General features: G+C 46.1%; 1 protein-coding gene across 4 annotated transcripts in view; it reads left to right on the top strand.

Moving 5' to 3' along the window:
• Positions 1-18,076, top strand: part of tefu (Serine/threonine-protein kinase tefu) — an 844,515-nt gene that overhangs the window by 330,890 nt on the left and 495,549 nt on the right. For all 4 annotated transcript variants that reach the window (XM_070083426.1, XM_070083425.1, XM_070083427.1 and 1 more), the window contains exon 23: positions 17,431-17,582. In XM_070083426.1, the coding sequence (XP_069939527.1) occupies positions 17,431-17,582 (152 nt within the window). The remainder of the gene's footprint in view (positions 1-17,430; positions 17,583-18,076) is intronic.

Below are 18,076 nucleotides of genomic sequence, written 5' to 3'. Positions count from 1 at the left end.
ACATGACAGCGATCATTTTCCGATCATTCTTACTTCTCCTTCCTATTCACCACCTTCCCGTAGCCCTCGCTGGCAATTTGATCGGGCAAATTGGGATCTTTACTCACACCTCACTGCTTTTAGTGAGGTTCCTTCTTCATCCTCCATTGATGAGCTCCTACACATCTTCTCGACATCAGTTTATACCGCAGCTTCTCATTCTATACCCCAAACCTCAGGCAGGCATTCTCAGAAGTGCGTGCCTTGGTGGTCTCCTGCTTGTGCTCGTGCAGTACGTTTGAAACGTGCTGCATGGGGCAGGTACCGGTACAATAGAACCGCTGAGAGACTTGTTGATTTTAAGCAGAAGCGTGCGATCGCTCGCCGTGTCATCCGTGAAGCTAAACGCACTTGTTGGCGAGACTATGTTTCCACCATCACCTCTGCTTCTTCTATGAGTGCAGTCTGGAAAAAAGTGAGGAAATTGAGTGGTAAATACTCTCCTGACCCGGCTCCTGTTCTACGGGTCACTGGTGTTGATATAGCAAACCCTCTCGACGTTGCCATTGAACTTGGCACACATCTGGTCCGTATTTCCCGAGGGCTCCATCTATGCCCCTCGTTTCTTTCCTCAAAGTCTGCCAGAGAGTTAGTACCCTTGGACTTTTCTTCTCTCGGAGAAGAACAGTATAATGTGCCTTTTACACTTCAAGAACTGGAGGCAACGCTCTCAGCTTGCCGATCATCGGCAGCTGGGCCTGATGACATTCATATTCGTATGTTACAACATTTACATTGGTCAGCCCTTGTAGTCCTCTTACACCTCTTCAATCTTATTTGGGCACAAGGAGTTCTTCCCCAGCTGTGGAAATCTGCCATTGTTCTCCCTTTCCGCAAACCGGGTACTACAGGACATGATGCCTCCCACTATCGCCCCATCGCTCTTACAAGTGCAGTTTGCAAAGTGATGGAACGCCTCGTAAATCGACGTTTAATGTGGTATTTAGAGACTCACAACAGTCTCTCCGCTAGTCAATATGGCTTTCGTAAGGGTCGTTCTACCATAGACCCCTTACTACGCTTGGATACTTATGTTCGTAATGCCTTTGCGAATAATCACTCAGTTATTGCCATATTTTTTGACCTTGAGAAGGCATATGACACAACTTGGAGGTATAATATTTTGGCCCAGGCCCATTCCTTAGGCCTCCGAGGCAATCTACCATCCTTCCTTAAGAACTTTTTAACTGACAGACATTTCCGTGTTCGAGTCAATAATGTTCTTTCCCCGGACTTCGTCCAAGCTGAAGGTGTCCCTCAGGGATGTGTTCTAAGCACAACACTTTTTCTCCTTGCTATAAATGATTTGGCCTCTGTTCTTCCACCCAATATTTGGTCATCACTCTATGTTGATGACTTCGCTATTGCTTGTGCAGGCGCTGACTGTCACCTTATTGCAGTTTCTCTCCAGCATGCGGTCGACCGTGTTTCCACTTGGGCCACCACACATGGGTTTAAATTTTCAAGTACCAAAACTCACCAAATTACTTTCACTAGACGCTCTGTTATCTCCGATCATCCTTTGTATCTCTATGGCTCCCGTATCCCCGAACGTGATACAGTCAGGTTTCTAGGCCTTCTCTTTGACCGTCGGTTAACCTGGAAACCTCACATTACCTCTCTGAAGGCAACTTGTCACAGCCGGCTAAACCTTCTTAAAACCCTTGCTCATCTTTCCTGGGGAGCTGATCGTCGAACTCTGCTTCGCCTACATTCAGCCCTCGTTTTATCGAAACTCGATTATGGTGACCAGATTTATTCCGCGGCCTCTCCTGCTACTCTCTCTAGCCTTAACTCTATCCATCACCAAGGCTTACGTTTGTGCCTTGGTGCTTTTCGCTCTTCCCCTGTTGAGAGCCTCTATACAGAAGCAAATGTTCCATCCTTGTCTGATCGCCGTGATGCCCATTGCCTTCGTTACTATGTACACTCTCACGATCTACACAATCCTTCCATTTATAGAATGGTCACCGATATTAGTAGACATTCTTTATTCGTTCGCCGCCCCTGTTTGCTCCGTCCCTTTTCTCTTTGCCTACTTTCACTCTTGTCTTCCCTTCAGTTACCACCTTTATATGTTCATGTAGCATCTCACTTTTCCCTACCCCCCTGGGAAGTTCCAGCTGTTCGGGTCTGTTCTTTCTCACTCCCTTGCTCGAAAGCTCAACTGCCTACGGTGGCTTCCCGCTCTCTTTTTCTTGATCACTTCCACTCTCATTCTCATGCCACCGCTGTGTACACAGATGGCTCTAAGTCTTCAGACGGCGTCGGATTCGCAGCAGTGTTTCCGGACAGCGTCGTACGAGGGCATTTACTATCTTCAGCTAGCATTTTTACTGCTGAACTGTATGCCATTCTTGCAGCACTTATTCGCATCGCATCTATGCCTGTGTCATCATTTGTAGTAGTCTCAGACTCCCTTAGTGCTCTACAGGCTATACGAAAATTTGATACATCTCATCCCCTAGTTCTCCGTATCCAACTTTGGCTACGCCGTATCTCTACCAAACATAAAGATATTGTTTTTTGTTGGGTCCCTGGTCATGTCGACGTACAGGGCAATGAACAGGCAGACACTGCTGCGCGGTCAGCAGTATATGACCTACCAATTTCCTATCGAGGTGTTCCATTTCTGGACTATTTTGCTGCAATAGCTACCCACCTTCGCACCCGTTGGCAACAACGTTGGTCAACTCTGCTCGGTAACAAACTTCATTCTATTAAACCGAGCATAGGTTACTGGCCGTCTTCTTGTCATCAGTGCCGAGGTTGGGAGACCACTCTCTCCCGCCTTCGCATTGGCCACACTCGTCTTACTCATGGGTATCTCATGGAGAGGCACCCTGTTCCTCTCTGTGAGCAGTGTCAAGTTCCAGTATCGATTAGCCACATTCTGTTAGACTGCCCTCTCTATCAACGAGCACGCAGAATTTACCTCCAACGTCGTCTTCGTTCTCCTACTCTCTCTTTACCTTCCCTTCTTGCTGATGGACCCTCCTTTAATCCTGACTCTCTCATTGACTTCTTGACAACGACTGATTTACACACAAACTCTGATGATACTTTTCGCACTCCCCTCAGCCCTTTCTGGTTCAGTCTCTTGCTGCCCTTTACCCTTTCACCATCCACTGCCCCGCTGTTATCCGTAACCTGTTGCTCATCCATCTCCCTTTTGCCACCTGATGCCCTCGCTTCCTTCCTGCCCTGCAGCGCTGTATAGTCCTTGTGGCTTGGCGCTTCTTTTTGATTATAATAATAATAATAATAATGAGAAATCACCATGAAATAAATTTAAGGTCACACACACATGAAAGGTCACACACCACCAGGCACATCACCTGAAGCGCACATCAACCAAATAACTGCTGCAGCATATGGGCTCCTAGCAAACCTCAGAACAGCATTCTGACATCTTAATAAGGAATCGTTCAGGACCCTATACACCGTGTATGTTAGGCCCATATTGGAGTATGCGGCACCAGTTTGGAACCCACACCTAGCCAAGCATGTAAAGAAACTAGAGAAAGTGCAATGGTTTGCAACAAGACTAGTCCCAGAGCTAAGAGGTATGTCCTACGAGGAGAGGTTAAGGGAAATCAACCTGACGACACTGGAGGACAGGAGAGATAGGGGGAACATGATAACGACATACAAAATACTGAGAGGAATTGACAAGGTGGACAAAGACAGGATGTTCCAGAGATTGGACACAGTAACAAGGGGACACAGTTGGAAGTTGAAGACACAGATGAATCACGGGGATGTTAGGAAGTATTTCTTCAGCCACAGAGTAGTCAGTAAGTGGAATAGTTTGGGAAGCGATGTAGTGGAGGCAGGATCCATACATAGCTTTAAGCACAGGTATGATAAAGCTCACGGTTCAGGGAGAGTGACCTAGTAGCGATCAGTGAAGAGGCGGGGCCAGGAGCTCGGACTCGACCCCCGCAACCTCAACTAAGTGAGTATAACTAGATGAGTACACATGAGCTACTAAATCTCTGTGATAAACACACCCTAAGTCAGCAGATAGTGGAGCTAATAAGACTGAAAAACACACTTGACTTTATCTTCTCAAATAATGAGGACCTGGTAAAACACATGTCAAAAACAACTAATTCCAATCACAATCTAATTGAAGTTCAGACTTACATGCACAGGGGTCCTGATCGGTAAAATGCACGTAGCTGTGAAGGTGTCTTTCACCAAATACGACTTCAACAACAACAACATCAACTGGGATCAGGTGAACCATGTCTTAAATGAAACGTGTTGGGAAGATATCTTAAATAACATGGATCCAAACCAGTGCCTTGAAAGGATCAACTTCCTGGTAGCTGAAGTATATTCAAGGCATGTTCCCCTAAGAAAGAAGAAGTAAACTGGAGAGAGAAAGACAGAGGCTCCCTCTACAGAAGACAGCAAAGAATCACTGTGCTCCTCAAGAATGCTAGGTTATCTGATTCATGGAAGGAAGTGCTGACCAAGGAAGTGGAAAGTATTGAACTTAAGTTAAAGGACTCATACAGGACCCCAGAAAGACAGGAGGAGCTAAAAGCAATTAGCAAAATCAAAAGAAATTTGAAATGTTTCATATGCCAAAAACAAGGTTAATATCACATCTAGTATCAAGCCCTTGCTTAGACAAGATGGGACTTGCACAGATGATAACAAAGAAATGAGTGAGATACTGAAATCCCGATATGACTCTGTGTTTAGCGAGCCACTAATCAGTCTGAAGATTGACAATCCAAATGATTTTTTCATAAGTGAGCCTCAAAACTCCATCAATGTATGCCAGATTTCCAACATTACCCTAACCCCAATAGACTTTGAGAAAGGCTCTGACAACATGCCCATGCACTCAGCCCCAGGTCAAGACTCATGGAAGTCTGTGTTCATTATGAACTGCAAGAAACCCTTTTCACATGCCCTAAGTATACTGTGGAGGAGCTTAGACATGGGTGAAATTCCACAGTCACTAAAAACAACAGATATAGCCCCACTCCATAAAGGTGGCAGCAAAGCATTAGCTGAGAACTATAGACCAATAGGTCTGGCATCCCACATCACAAAAATCTTTGAAAGAGTGCTATGAAGCATGGTTGCAAACCACTTCCTCTTCAAGGGGGGCTCCTTGGCGTGGTGAAGAGGCTCTTGGTCTGAGGAATTAGCCCTGTCGGTCTTCTTCCTCAGACCGAACCTAATTACCCCCCATTCTCCCCTCCCCTATCCCATCCTCCCCATCCTCCCCTTTTTCCATTCCTCCTCCTCCTCCTCACCCCTCCCTTTTGCCCTTCCTCTTTTTAGCCTTCGTGATTTCTCCCACAGGCGCGCTAGTTCCTAGGTAGGGGAAAGGACACCGGGGTCGATCCCATTCCGTTGAGGTTTCTTGGCGGTGGCGTAGTTTGCCGTGGAATCTGGATTGCCTAGGGATGTCCCGATCCCTCTCCGGTATCCCGGAGTAGCTTTGGGTGTCTTTTGAGCGACGGGTGTATCTCTGGAAGCCACCTTTCGGATTCCGGGGGTGGTGGCTGAAGGAGGTATGCTTTGTGGCGGATATCCGGCCGCCCTCTCTTTTGTCCACCGAGGTAGCTCGGCAGATGTGAGGTTGCTATCCCGGATTGCTGGTTTACTGGCATGAAGGGTAGGGTATGGCACGGGTTCCATGCTGCATCTGCGCTACTAGCGGTGTCGAGTCCTCTTGGGCGCGGAGGGAGATTTCCGGCCCTTTCATTCCTCCTGGGAACTATTCCTCCCCGCTCCCCCCTTTTTTTATTCTTTTTTTTGTTTTTATTTTCTTTTCTTCTTTCTTTTTTTTTCTTAAAAACAAAAAGCAAAGGAGTAACCTAACCATGGCAGCCCTAGTCCATGAAACCACTACCCCCGGGCCCCTTCTTGATACCGCACCCCATTCTGACCCTGCCTTGTGTTTAGACCACTCTTCGGACACTCCTGATGCCCCTGTACCTCTTGCTGGTGCTGTTTCCTCACCCGCTTCAGGTACCGGGGCTTCGACTGACTCCTTCGATTTGTCTGAACTCCGCTCTCCTTTGACTATGCTTCCGGCTTCTCCCTCTACGGTACGGCAATTTTCGAATCGCCCACCCATTTCATGCCGGACCAACTCCGGTCCTACTCCTAAACGCCAACGTCAATCTCCTGATGATGCTCCGTCGTTACCTTCCCATTCTACTCGGAAACGACCGACACGTCAAGCACTCCCTCTCCACGCTCAGTTTCGGACCACACAATGGACTAAATTCTTTACTTTAAGACCAACTTCTTCTTCTGCCTACCTTTCTGACCATAGTATTGCCAAAGCGCTCCTGCGTCATGTTGGCAGAGATATTTCATTTCACGCTCTCAAGAGCGGTACGCGCATCGTCACTGTCCAGAATGCTACCCAAGCTCATGATCTTTCTCTCCTTTCGAATATCGATACTACTCCTATCACTATTGAAAAACATCTTTCTCTCAATTCTTGTAGTGGTACTGTCATTCTGCCCCATACGATAGTCCAACAGAATTTCCAGTCATGTGGCAATGACATTTTTGAACAGCTGGAACTCCAGGATCTCCCAATCCTCAAAGTAGACACTTATGTCCTTCCTGCCCGGGGGCGGAGACGTTACCCTTGCAATGTGGCTCGTTTAACTTTTGACAGCCGAGAACTCCCGTCCTCTGTATATGTCGCGGGACATCGGTTACAAGTTCGAAAGGTGATACCTACACCGCAACAATGTAGAAATTGCTGGCGTTTTGGTCACCCAGCGAAATATTGCAGATCTATGGCCGAATGCCCAGTCTGTGGTGCCGACAACCATTCTAATACATCTTGCAGTCAACCTCCATCTTGCCTTAATTGTAATGAAGCTCACCCTTCGTACTCCCGCCGTTGCCAGGTCTACTTAAATGAACGTGAAATCCGTTGCCTCAAAGAGGCAGAAGGTCTCCCTTATGCTATGGCAGTTACTCATCTCCGCCTCCAAGGGAGACTACCCCGTGTTTCTTATTCTCGTGTTTCCAAACGTCCCCCCACTTCTGGGGTCCCATCTTCTGCAGCCTCCTCTGTTGTTACCCCTCCCATAGCCACTACGGCATCTAATCCTTTTGCTGTCCTTGGCTCTGACGTCCCGACTACAACTCAGTCTGTTCTCACATCTTCGCGTCCTTCCTCACAAGCCCCAGTATCGACAAGACCTCGTACGACACCTAATACCAATCGCCCCTCTACTCAGAAGTCCAAAAAATCCACATTGCTCAAATCTTCTTTGCCCCTTCCTTCCCTTCTTCCGCCTCCACACTTTACCTTTCCAGTCTCTGTACCTAGTTCTTCCCCTCTCTCTGGCTCTATTACAAGTGTGGAGATTCACCCTCCTCCTCGTACTATGCCTTCCACCCCCGTCCCCTCCCAAGTTTCTCCCTCTTCTGTCACCTCCCAGGTTTCTGCCTCTTCTGTCCCCCCCCACACTTCATCTCCAGTCCCTTACACTTTTCCCTCCCCCTCTACTTTGGTACAGTCCATTACTGTCCCAATCTTTACTCACCCTCCTCCTCCTATCTCCAATATGGTCTCCCATACATCTTTGAATTCAGAAACACTTGAAGCCATTTCAGAATATATTGCAGAGACTAAACCTTCAATGGACACTGATTCACTTCCTGTTCCTTCTCTTCCCTCTCCTCCATCTTCACAACCCCATTCTTCGCAACGCTCCGTTCCTTCGCTACTTGAACATCTTCCAATGCCACCACACGTTGACTTTTCTAACCCCTCTAGTCCGTAGGTGCCTTTACCTACAGATTCCTGATATTTTCTTCATCGCCAATCATGGCCTATTTACAGTGGAATATCCGCGGCCTCAGGGGTAATCGGGGTGAGCTTCAGATGTTGCTTTCCAGGTTTTCCCCTGTTGGTGCTTGCTTACAAGAACCAAAATTAAACTCGGCTGTTTTCCAACCTATCTCAGGCTATAATTTATTGTATTCTTCGGATCCTTTCTCAGATGGGACCTTTAATGAAAGTGCCCTTCTTCTACGCAATGATATTCCGTACTGTCAACTATTTGTCCATACATCGCTGCATTACACTGCAGCCCGTATCCACTTGAATAAGTGGTTTACAATATGTTCTTTATATCTCTCTCCTTCTCGAGCATTTTCTATCCCAGACTTTGCCTTTCTTGTTTCATCCTTACCACCACCACTTCTGTTACTTGGTGATTTTAATGCCCACCATTTCCTCTGGGGGGGGTCTCATTGTGACTCACGTGGCATTCAGTTGGAGGCTTTTCTTGCCTCTCACCCCCTCCATGTTTTAAATACGGGTACTCCCACCCATTTTGATCCTCGTACTCATACTCTCTCTTGCATCGATCTATCAGTCTGCTCTTCCTCCACTGCACTAGACTTCACCTGGTCTGTTCTACCAGACTTACATGACAGCGATCATTTTCCGATCATTCTTACTTCTCCTTCCTATTCACCACCTTTCCGTAGCCCTCGCTGGCAGTTTGATCGGGCAAATTGGGATCTTTACTCACACCTCACTGCTTTTAGTGAGGTTCCTTCTTCATCCTCCATTGATGAGCTCCTACACATCTTCTCGACGTCAGTTTATACCGCAGCTTCTCATTCTATACCCCAAACCTCAGGCAGGCATTCTCAGAAGTGCGTGCCTTGGTGGTATCCCGCTTGTGCTCGTGCAGTACGTTTGAAGCGTGCTGCATGGGGCAGGTACCGGTACAATAGAACCGCTGAGAGACTTCTTGATTTTAAGCAGAAGCGTGCGATCGCTCGCCGTGTCATCCGTGAAGCTAAACGCACTTGTTGGCGAGACTATGTTTCCACCATCACCTCTGCTTCTTCTATGAGTGCAGTCTGGAAAAAAGTGAGGAAATTGAGTGGTAAATACTCTCCTGACCCAGCTCCTGTTCTACGGGTCGCTGGTGTTGATGTAGCAAACCCTCTCGACGTTGCCATTGAACTTGGCACACATCTGGTCCGTATTTCCCGAGGGCTCCATCTATGCCCCTCGTTTCTTTCCTCAAAGTCTGCCAGAGAGTTAGTGCCCTTGGACTTTTCTTCTCTCAGAGAAGAACAGTATAATGTGCCTTTTACACTTCAAGAACTGGAGGCAACGCTCTCAGCTTGCCGATCATCGGCAGCTGGGCCTGACGACATTCATATTCGTATGTTACAACATTTACATCGGTCAGCCCTTGTAGTCCTCTTACACCTCTTCAATCTTATTTGGGCACAAGGAGTTCTTCCCCAGCTGTGGAAATCTGCCATTGTTCTTCCTTTCCGCAAACCGGGTACTACTGGACATGATGCCTCCCACTATCGCCCCATCGCTCTTACTAGTGCAGTTTGCAAAGTGATGGAACGTCTCGTAAATCGACGTTTAATGTGGTATTTAGAGACACACAACAGTCTCTCCGCTAGTCAATATGGCTTTCGTAAGGGTCGTTCTACCATAGACCCCTTACTTCGCTTGGATACGTATGTTCGTAATGCCTTTGCGAATAATCACTCAGTTATTGCCATATTTTTTGACCTTGAGAAGGCATATGACACAACTTGGAGGTATAATATTTTGGCCCAGGCCCATTCCTTAGGCCTCCGAGGCAATCTACCATCCTTCCTTAAGAACTTTTTAACTGACAGACATTTCCGTGTTCGAGTCAATAATGTTCTTTCCCCGGACTTCGTCCAAGCTGAAGGTGTCCCTCAGGGATGTGTTCTAAGCACAACACTTTTTCTCCTTGCTATAAATGATTTGGCCTCTGTTCTTCCACCCAATGTTTGGTCATCACTCTATGTTGATGACTTCGCTATTGCTTGTGCAGGCGCTGACTGTCATCTTATTGCAGTTTCTCTCCAGCATGCGGTCGACCGTGTTTCCACTTGGGCCACCACGCATGGGTTTAAATTTTCAAGTACCAAAACTCACCAAATTACTTTCACTAGACGCTCTGTTATCTCCGATCATCCTTTGTACCTCTATGGCTCCCGTATCCCCGAACGTGATACAGTCAGGTTTCTAGGCCTTCTCTTTGACCGTCGGTTATCCTGGAAACCTCACATAACCTCTCTGAAGGCAATTTGTCACAGCCGGCTAAACCTTCTTAAAACCCTTGCTCATCTTTCCTGGGGAGCTGATCGTCGAACTCTGCTTCGCCTACATTCAGCCCTCGTTTTATCGAAACTCGATTATGGTGACCAGATTTATTCCGCGGCCTCTCCTGCTACTCTCTCTAGCCTTAACTCTATCCATCACCAAGGTTTACGTTTGTGCCTTGGTGCTTTTCGCTCTTCCCCTGTTGAGAGCCTCTATGCAGAAGCGAATGTTCCATCCTTGTCTGATCGCCGTGATGCCCATTGCCTTCGCTACTATGTACGCTCTCACGATCTACACAATCCTTCCATTTATAGAATCGTCACCGATATTAGTAGACATTCTTTATTCGTTCGCCGCCCCTGTTTGCTCCGTCCCTTTTCTCTTCGCCTACATTCACTCTTGTCTTCCCTTCAGTTACCACCTTTATATGTTCATGTAGCATCTCACTTTTCCCTACCCCCCTGGGAAGTTCCAGCTGTTCGGGTCTGTTCTTTCTCACTCCCTTGCTCGAAAGCTCAACTGCCTACGGTGGCTTCCCGCTCTCTTTTTCTTGATCACTTCCATTCCCATTCTCATGCCACTGCTGTGTACACAGATGGCTCTAAGTCTTCTGACGGCGTAGGATTCGCAGCAGTGTTTCCGGACAGCGTCGTACAAGGGCATTTACTATCTTCAGCTAGTATTTTTACTGCTGAATTATATGCCATCCTTACAGCACTTATCCGTATTGCATCTATGCCTGTGTCATCATTTGTGGTTGTCTCAGACTCCCTTAGTGCTTTACAGGCTATACAAAAATTTGATACACCTCACCCCTTAGTCCTCCGTATCCAACTTTGGCTACGCCGCATCTTTACTAAGCATAAAGATATTGTTTTTTGTTGGGTCCCTGGTCATGTTGACGTACAGGGCAATGAACAGGCAGACACTGCTGCGCGGTCAGCAGTACATGACCTACCAGTTTCTTATAGAGGTATTCCATGTACGGACTATTTTGCTGTAATATCTTCCCACCTTCACACCCGTTGGCAACAACGTTGGTCTACTATGCTCGGCAACAAACTTCAGTCTATTAAACCGAGTATAGGTTACTGGCCGTCTTCTTATCACCAGTGTCGAGGTTGGGAGACTACTCTCTCCCGTCTTCGCATTGGCCATACTCGTCTTACTCATGGATATCTCATGGAGAGGCGTCTTGCTCCTCTCTGTGAGAATTGCCAAGCTCCATTATCAGTCAGCCACATTCTGTTGGACTGCCCACTTTATCAACGAGCACGCAGAATTTACCTCTGTCGTCGTCTTCGCCCCGCTGCTCTCTCTTTACCTTCCCTTCTCGCTGATGGACCCACCTTTCATCCGGACTCTCTCATTGACTTTTTGACAACGACTGACTTACTTCACAAATTCTGATACTTTCAGCCCTTTCTACTTGTATCTCTTGCTACCCTCTACCCCCGTACTATCCCCTGCCCCGCTGTTTTCTGTAACCTGCTGATCATCCCCCCTCCCTTCTGCCATCCAATTCCCTTGCTTCCTTCCCTACCCTGCAGCGCTGTATAGCCCTTGTGGCTTAGCGCTTCTTTTTGATTATAATAATAATAATGCAAACCACTTGGATTCCCAAAAACTGCACAATCCAGGGCAATATGGGTTCAGAGCAGGTCGCTCCTGCCTCTCGCATCTACTGGATCACTATGATATGGTCTTGGATTCAAATTCAAATTTTTATTTCTTTGCAAAGTTTACAATGTGTGACTGACATGTTATATGGGGTCTATTTCATGTATAGTTTACAATGTGTAATTACATTATTGATTTGCATGTGCAAAGAAAGCCACTATCATGCTGAGATATCTCGGCACTGGAAGAAAAACAGAATGCAGATATAATATACACAGACTTTGCAAAAGCCCTTGACAAGTGCGATCATGGCGTAATTGCTCACAAAATGCGTGCTAAAGGAATAACTGGCAAAGTGGGGAGATGAATTTTCAACTTTCTAACCAGTCGAACACAGAGTAGTAGCCAACAGATTTAAATTGGAAGCTGCCATAGTAAAAAGCTCTGTTCCACAAGGCTCAGTACTTGCCCCCACCCTGTTCCTCATACTCATATCAGACATAGACAGAGATGTAATTCATAGCACTGTGTCATCTTTTGCAGATGGTACTAGGATCTGCATGAGACTGTCATCTATTGAGGACATGGTTAACCTCCAAGAAGATATAAACCAAGCTTTCCAATTGGCAATGGAAAACAATGTGATGTTCAATGAAGACAAATTCCAACTACTCTGTTATGGAAAACTGGAGGAGATAATAACTAGAACTGAGTATACTACAAATTCTGGCCATACAATAGAGCGAAAAAAGAATGTGAGGAACCTAGGAGTACCACGATCACAACTGCAAAGAAAATGATAGGATGGATAATGAGAACATTCGAAACAAGAGATGCCAAGCCAATGATAAGCTTTTTCAAATCACTTGTTCTCTCTAGGCTGGAATATTGCTGTTCATTAATATCTCCATTCAAAGCAGGTGAAATTGCAGATCTAGAGAGTGTACAGAGATCCGTTACTGTACATATAAGGTCTGTCAAACACCTCAACTACTGGTAACCTTGGAAGCACTTGACTTGTACTTGCTGGAACGCAAGCGACAGAGATTTATCATAATGTACATTTTAAAAATCTTAGATGGAATGGTCCCAGGTATTCTGGGGGTATTGCTCCCCAGAATATCCTCCAGGTAGACTCCAGGTAGATCTCTATGCTCCACCTGTGTCCTTGTAATATTATATTAATAATGATTATATTTTGAATTTGCAAATGTGATTAAACCATTATTATCACAAAATTGAGGTGTTTTGTTACTGAAGTATAGTACGTGACTCAGATGTTAGGTGTCTACTAGTACACTGTTACAACAGTGTGACTCAGATGTTAGGTGTTTACTAGTACACTGTTACAACAGTGTGACTCAGATGTTAGGTGTTTACTAGTACAGTGGACCCCCGCATACCGTTGGCCTTACATAACGTTAAATCTGCATACCGCTACATTTTATCGCCAAGATTTTGCCTCGCATACCGCTAAAAAACCCGCTCAACGCTGTTCGTCTGAGATGCGTCTATGTGCGGCCTGAGCCACGCTCACATGTTCCGCCGGTGGCATTCTTTACCAGCCAGCCTCCGCGGTTACATCCAAGCATACAATCAGAACATTTCGTATTATTACAGTGTTTTTGGTGATTTTATCTGCAAAATAAGTGACCATGGGCCCCAAGAAAGCTTCTAGTGCCAACCCTACAGCAATAAGGGTGAGAATTACTATAGAGATGAAGAAAAAGATCATTGATAAGTATGAAAGTGGAGTGCGTGTCTCCGAGCTGGCCAGGTTGTATAATAAACCCCAATCAACCATCGCTACTATTGGTGGTACAGCTGCTGCTGTACCACCGTCAGCTGCTGCTGCTGCTGCTGTAGCACTGTCAGCTGCTGCTGCTGTTGTACCACCGTCTGCTGCTGCTGCTGTAGTACCGTCTGCTGCTGCTGTAGTACCATCTGCTGCTGCTGTAGCATCGTCTGCTGCTGCTGTAGCACTGTCAGCTGCTGCTGCTGCTGTACCACCGTCGGCTGCTGCTGCTGCTGTAGTACCGTCTGCTGCTGCTGTAGCATCGTCTGCTGCTGCTGTAGCATCGTCTGCTGCTGCTGTAGCACTGTCAGCTGCTGCTGCTGTTGTACCACCATCAGCTGCTGCTGCTGCTGTAGTACCGTCTGCTGCTGCTGTAGCATCGTCTGCTGCTGCTGCAGCATCATCTGCTGCTGCTGTAGCACTGTCAGCTGCTGCTGCTGTTGTACCACCATCAGCTGCTGCTGCTGCTGCTGCTGCTGTAGTACCGTCTGCTGCTGCTGTAGTACCATCTGCTGCTGCTGTAGCACCATCTGCTGCTGCTGTAGCATCGTCTGCTGCTGCTGTAGCACTGTCAGCTGCTGCTGCTGTTGTACCACCGTCAGCTGCTGCTGCTGTAGTACCATCTGCTGCTGCTGTAGTACCGTCTGCTGCTGCTGTAGCATCATCTGCTGCTGCTGTAGCACTGTCAGCTGCTGCTGCTGCTGCTGTAGCACCGTTGTTGGTGTGGCTTATTGAGAATACCAAGAAACAATTAACCCCAGAGGATTTGTCACCCAGGATAACCCAAAAAAGTCAGTGTCATCGAAGACTGTCTAACTTATTTCCATTGGGGTCCTTAATCTTGTCTCCCAGGATGCAACCCACACCAGTCGACTAACACCCAGGTGAACAGGGAAAAATGCCTGGAACTAGTGCTCATATTGGTGAATTTAAAGCCAGCAAAGGTTGGTTTGAGAGATTTAAGAATCGTAGTGGCATACACAGTGTGATAAGGCCTGTTCTGGAAGAAAATGCCAAACAGGACCTACAGTACTCAGGAGGAAAAGGCACTCCCAGGACACAGTGTCTCATCAGTCATTGCTGCATCTTCAATAAAGGTAAGTGTCATTTATTCTTCATTTAGTAGAGTAGTACATGCACAATATATATTGTGCATGTACTACTCTACTATTGTGCATGTATCCTTCTCTTTGTGTGTAGGAAAATGTATATTTCATGTGGTAAAAAATTTTTTTCATACTTTTGGGTGTCTTGCACGGATTAATTTGATTTCCATTATTTCTTATGGGGAAAATTCATTCGCATAACGATAATTTCGCATAACAATGAGCTCTCTTGCACGGATTAATATCGCTATGCGGGGGTCCACTGTACACTGTTACAACAGTGTGACTCAGATGTTAGGTGTTTACTAGTACACTGTTACAACAGTGTGACTCAGATGTTAGGTGTTTACTAATACACTTTTACAACAGTGTGACGCAGATGTTAGGTGTCTACTAGTACACTGTTACAACAGTGGGACTCAGATGTTAGGTGTCTACTAGTGCACTGTTGCAACAGTGGGACTCAGATGTTAGGTGTCTACTAGTGCACTGTTACAACAGTGGGACTCAGATGTTAGGTGTTTACTAGTGCACTGTTACAACAGTGGGACTCAGATGTTAGGTGTCTACTAGTGCACTGTTACAACAGTGTGACTCAGATGTTAGGTGTCTACTAGTGCACTGTTACAACAGTGTGACTCAGATGTTAGGTGTCTACTAGTGCACTGTTACAACAGTGGGACTCAGATGTTAGGTGTCTACTAGTGCACTGTTACAACAGTGGGACTCAGATGTTAGGTGTCTACTAGTGCACTGTTACAACAGTGGGACTCAGATATTAGGTGTCTACTAGTGCACTGTTACAACAGTGGGACTCAGATGTTAGGTGTCTACTAGTGCACTGTTACAACAGTGGGACTCAGATGTTAGGTGTCTACTAGTGCACTGTTACAACAGTGTGACTAAGATGTTAGGTGTCTACTAGTGCACTGTTACAACAGTGTGACTCAGATGTTAGGTGTCTACTAGTGCACTGTTACAACAGTGGGACTCAGATGTTAGGTGTCTACTAGTGCACTGTTACAAAATGTTGAGAGATAAGTATTATTCAGTAAAGACCTCTTATACATCTTGATAATGCAGCAGACATATGTTGTTGTGTTCAGTCACATTGTTACACAAGTAAGTCTCTCATAAGAGACAAACTTATAACAAGGTTTGGGTCCCACGTGTTCCAGTCAAAGTATTGTGCATTTTATTCTTCACATTATTTCTAATATCCCACAATATCATGATAACTTTCATTATGTGTCTTAATGTCATTCATTACTGTAGTTGATTCTAAGCTCTTAGTTTCCATAAACCAGCAGGCAGACAGGCAGGGCAAAGCAGGGCAGTGCAGGGCAGGCAGGGCAAGGCAGGGCAAAGCAGGGCAAAGCAGGGCAAGGGAGGGCAAAGCAGGGCAGAGCAGGGCAGAGCAGGACAGGTAGGCAGGGCAGGGCAGGGCAGGGCAGGGCAGGGCAGAGCAGGGCAGAGCAGGGCAGAGCAGGGCAGAGCAGGGCAGAGCAGGACAGGTAGGCAGGGCAGGGCAGGGCAGGGCAGAGCAGGGCAGGACAGGACAGGACAGGACAGGACAGGGCAGGGCAGGGCAGGACAGGGCAGGGCAGGCAGGGCAAGGCAGGGGAGGGCAGGGCAGGGCAGGGCAGGTGGGGCAGGGCAGGTGGGGCAGGGCAGGTGGGGCAGGGCAGGGCAGGCAGGCAGGCAAGTGGGCATTTTATATTTGAGAGAGAGTGGAGACAAGTGGTATTGGGAATGTGTTGCAGTGGGAGGAAGGTAACATTTATTAATGGATTGAGGGGAACTACTTGCTTAAACTTAATTTCTGGAGGTGAGAATTACAGTATCTGCAGCCTGAAGGATGGGTGGGTAAGTTACAAGGCCTCCTATTAGCTAATGATAAATAAGACAGTTAGGTGTCTTTACTCTGAAACATTTTGCCTACACAGTAGACTTCTTCAGGTAAAAAAGGGGATTATATGAGAGTATAGTAGTACCAACACTCTTATATGGTTGTGAAGCATGGGTTGTTAATGTTGTAATGAGGAGGAGGCTGGAAGCATTGAAGATGTAGTGTCTGAGGGCAGTGTGTGGTGTGAATATTATTCAAAGAGTTTGTAGCTTGGAGATTAGAAGGTATGGGGGTACTAAAAGAATTATTCAGAGTGTTGAGGAGGGGCTGTTGAGGTAGTTTTGAACATATAGGGAGGATGGAGCAAAATAGGATGACTTGGAGGGTGTCTAAATCTGTTGTGGGGGAAAGGCAGGGTAAGGGTCACCCTAGGAAAGGATGGAGGGAGGGGGTAAAAGAGGTTTTGTGTGCAGGGGCTTGAGCATCCAGCAGACATGTGAGCATTTTAGATAGGAGTGAGTGGAGGCAAGTGGTTTTTATGACTTGACATACTGTTGGTGAGTGAGGAAGGTAACATTTATGAAGGGATTCTGGGAAACCGGCAGGTCAGACTTGAGTCCTGGAGAAGGGAAGTACAGTGCCTGCACACTGTAGGAGGGGGTGGAGATATGTTGCAGTTTGGAGGGGTATTTCAACTGTAATATTGGTACACCTATGGAAAGACTGTGATAGTGAACGATGGGGAGTGTTTCTTCATTTTTTAGGTCACATTACCTTGGTGGGAGACAACCGATGTGTAAAAAAAAAATTTACTCTGTAAATATGCTAGTTTTTTAGAACTTGCTTTGTAATTTAATAGTTTCTTCAGATTTATTTCTCTTTCTTTGGTTTTCCTCAGACCTCATCAATGTACATGGCAGTATCTTATCTGAGAATATAAAAAGAAATGTTGTTAGATTGGCAGAAGCTTTTGCAAACAAGCAGCAGCAAGGAATCTATGGGCAGGATGTTATTGAAGCCATCTTCTATCTTAATAGTGAACTTAGTAAGGTAAGTAGTTTAACGGTTTGCTTGTAAGTTTTTAGTTTAACATTTTTTATTCCCTTACATATTTAAACAGTGACTTAAGCAAGCTTTTTCTCATTGACTTCAAACATACAACTTACATTCATAAAGGCACTCTTTTGTAATTTGTCAATATATCTTGTACTTCTCCCCAACAAGTGAATGCTAGGGGCATTGGGGAGAGGTGTGGGATAAAAATATATAGGATCTAACACAAAGTGGGATTTGTTATAGTTACTTTTTGCTGGTGACACTGTGCTTTTGGGAGACTGACGAGATGTTGCAAAGGTTGGTGGATGAATTTGGTAGGTTATGTAAAAGAAAGAAATGAAAAGCGAACATAGGAAAGAACAAGATAATGAGGGTAACAAAAAATTACGAAGGAGTTAATGTGATGTTAATGTTAATGTGATGTTAATGTTAAGGGTGATGGACTGATTACATCGTCTTCAAGTCTCTTCTGCTTCTATCAACTTTTC

The sequence above is a fragment of the Cherax quadricarinatus genome, chromosome 9, assembly GCF_038502225.1.
Source record: "Cherax quadricarinatus isolate ZL_2023a chromosome 9, ASM3850222v1, whole genome shotgun sequence".
NCBI lineage: Eukaryota > Metazoa > Arthropoda > Malacostraca > Decapoda > Parastacidae > Cherax > Cherax quadricarinatus.
The sequence above is the reverse complement of the archived record's forward strand: the minus strand, read 5'-3'. Positions and strand labels throughout refer to the sequence as shown.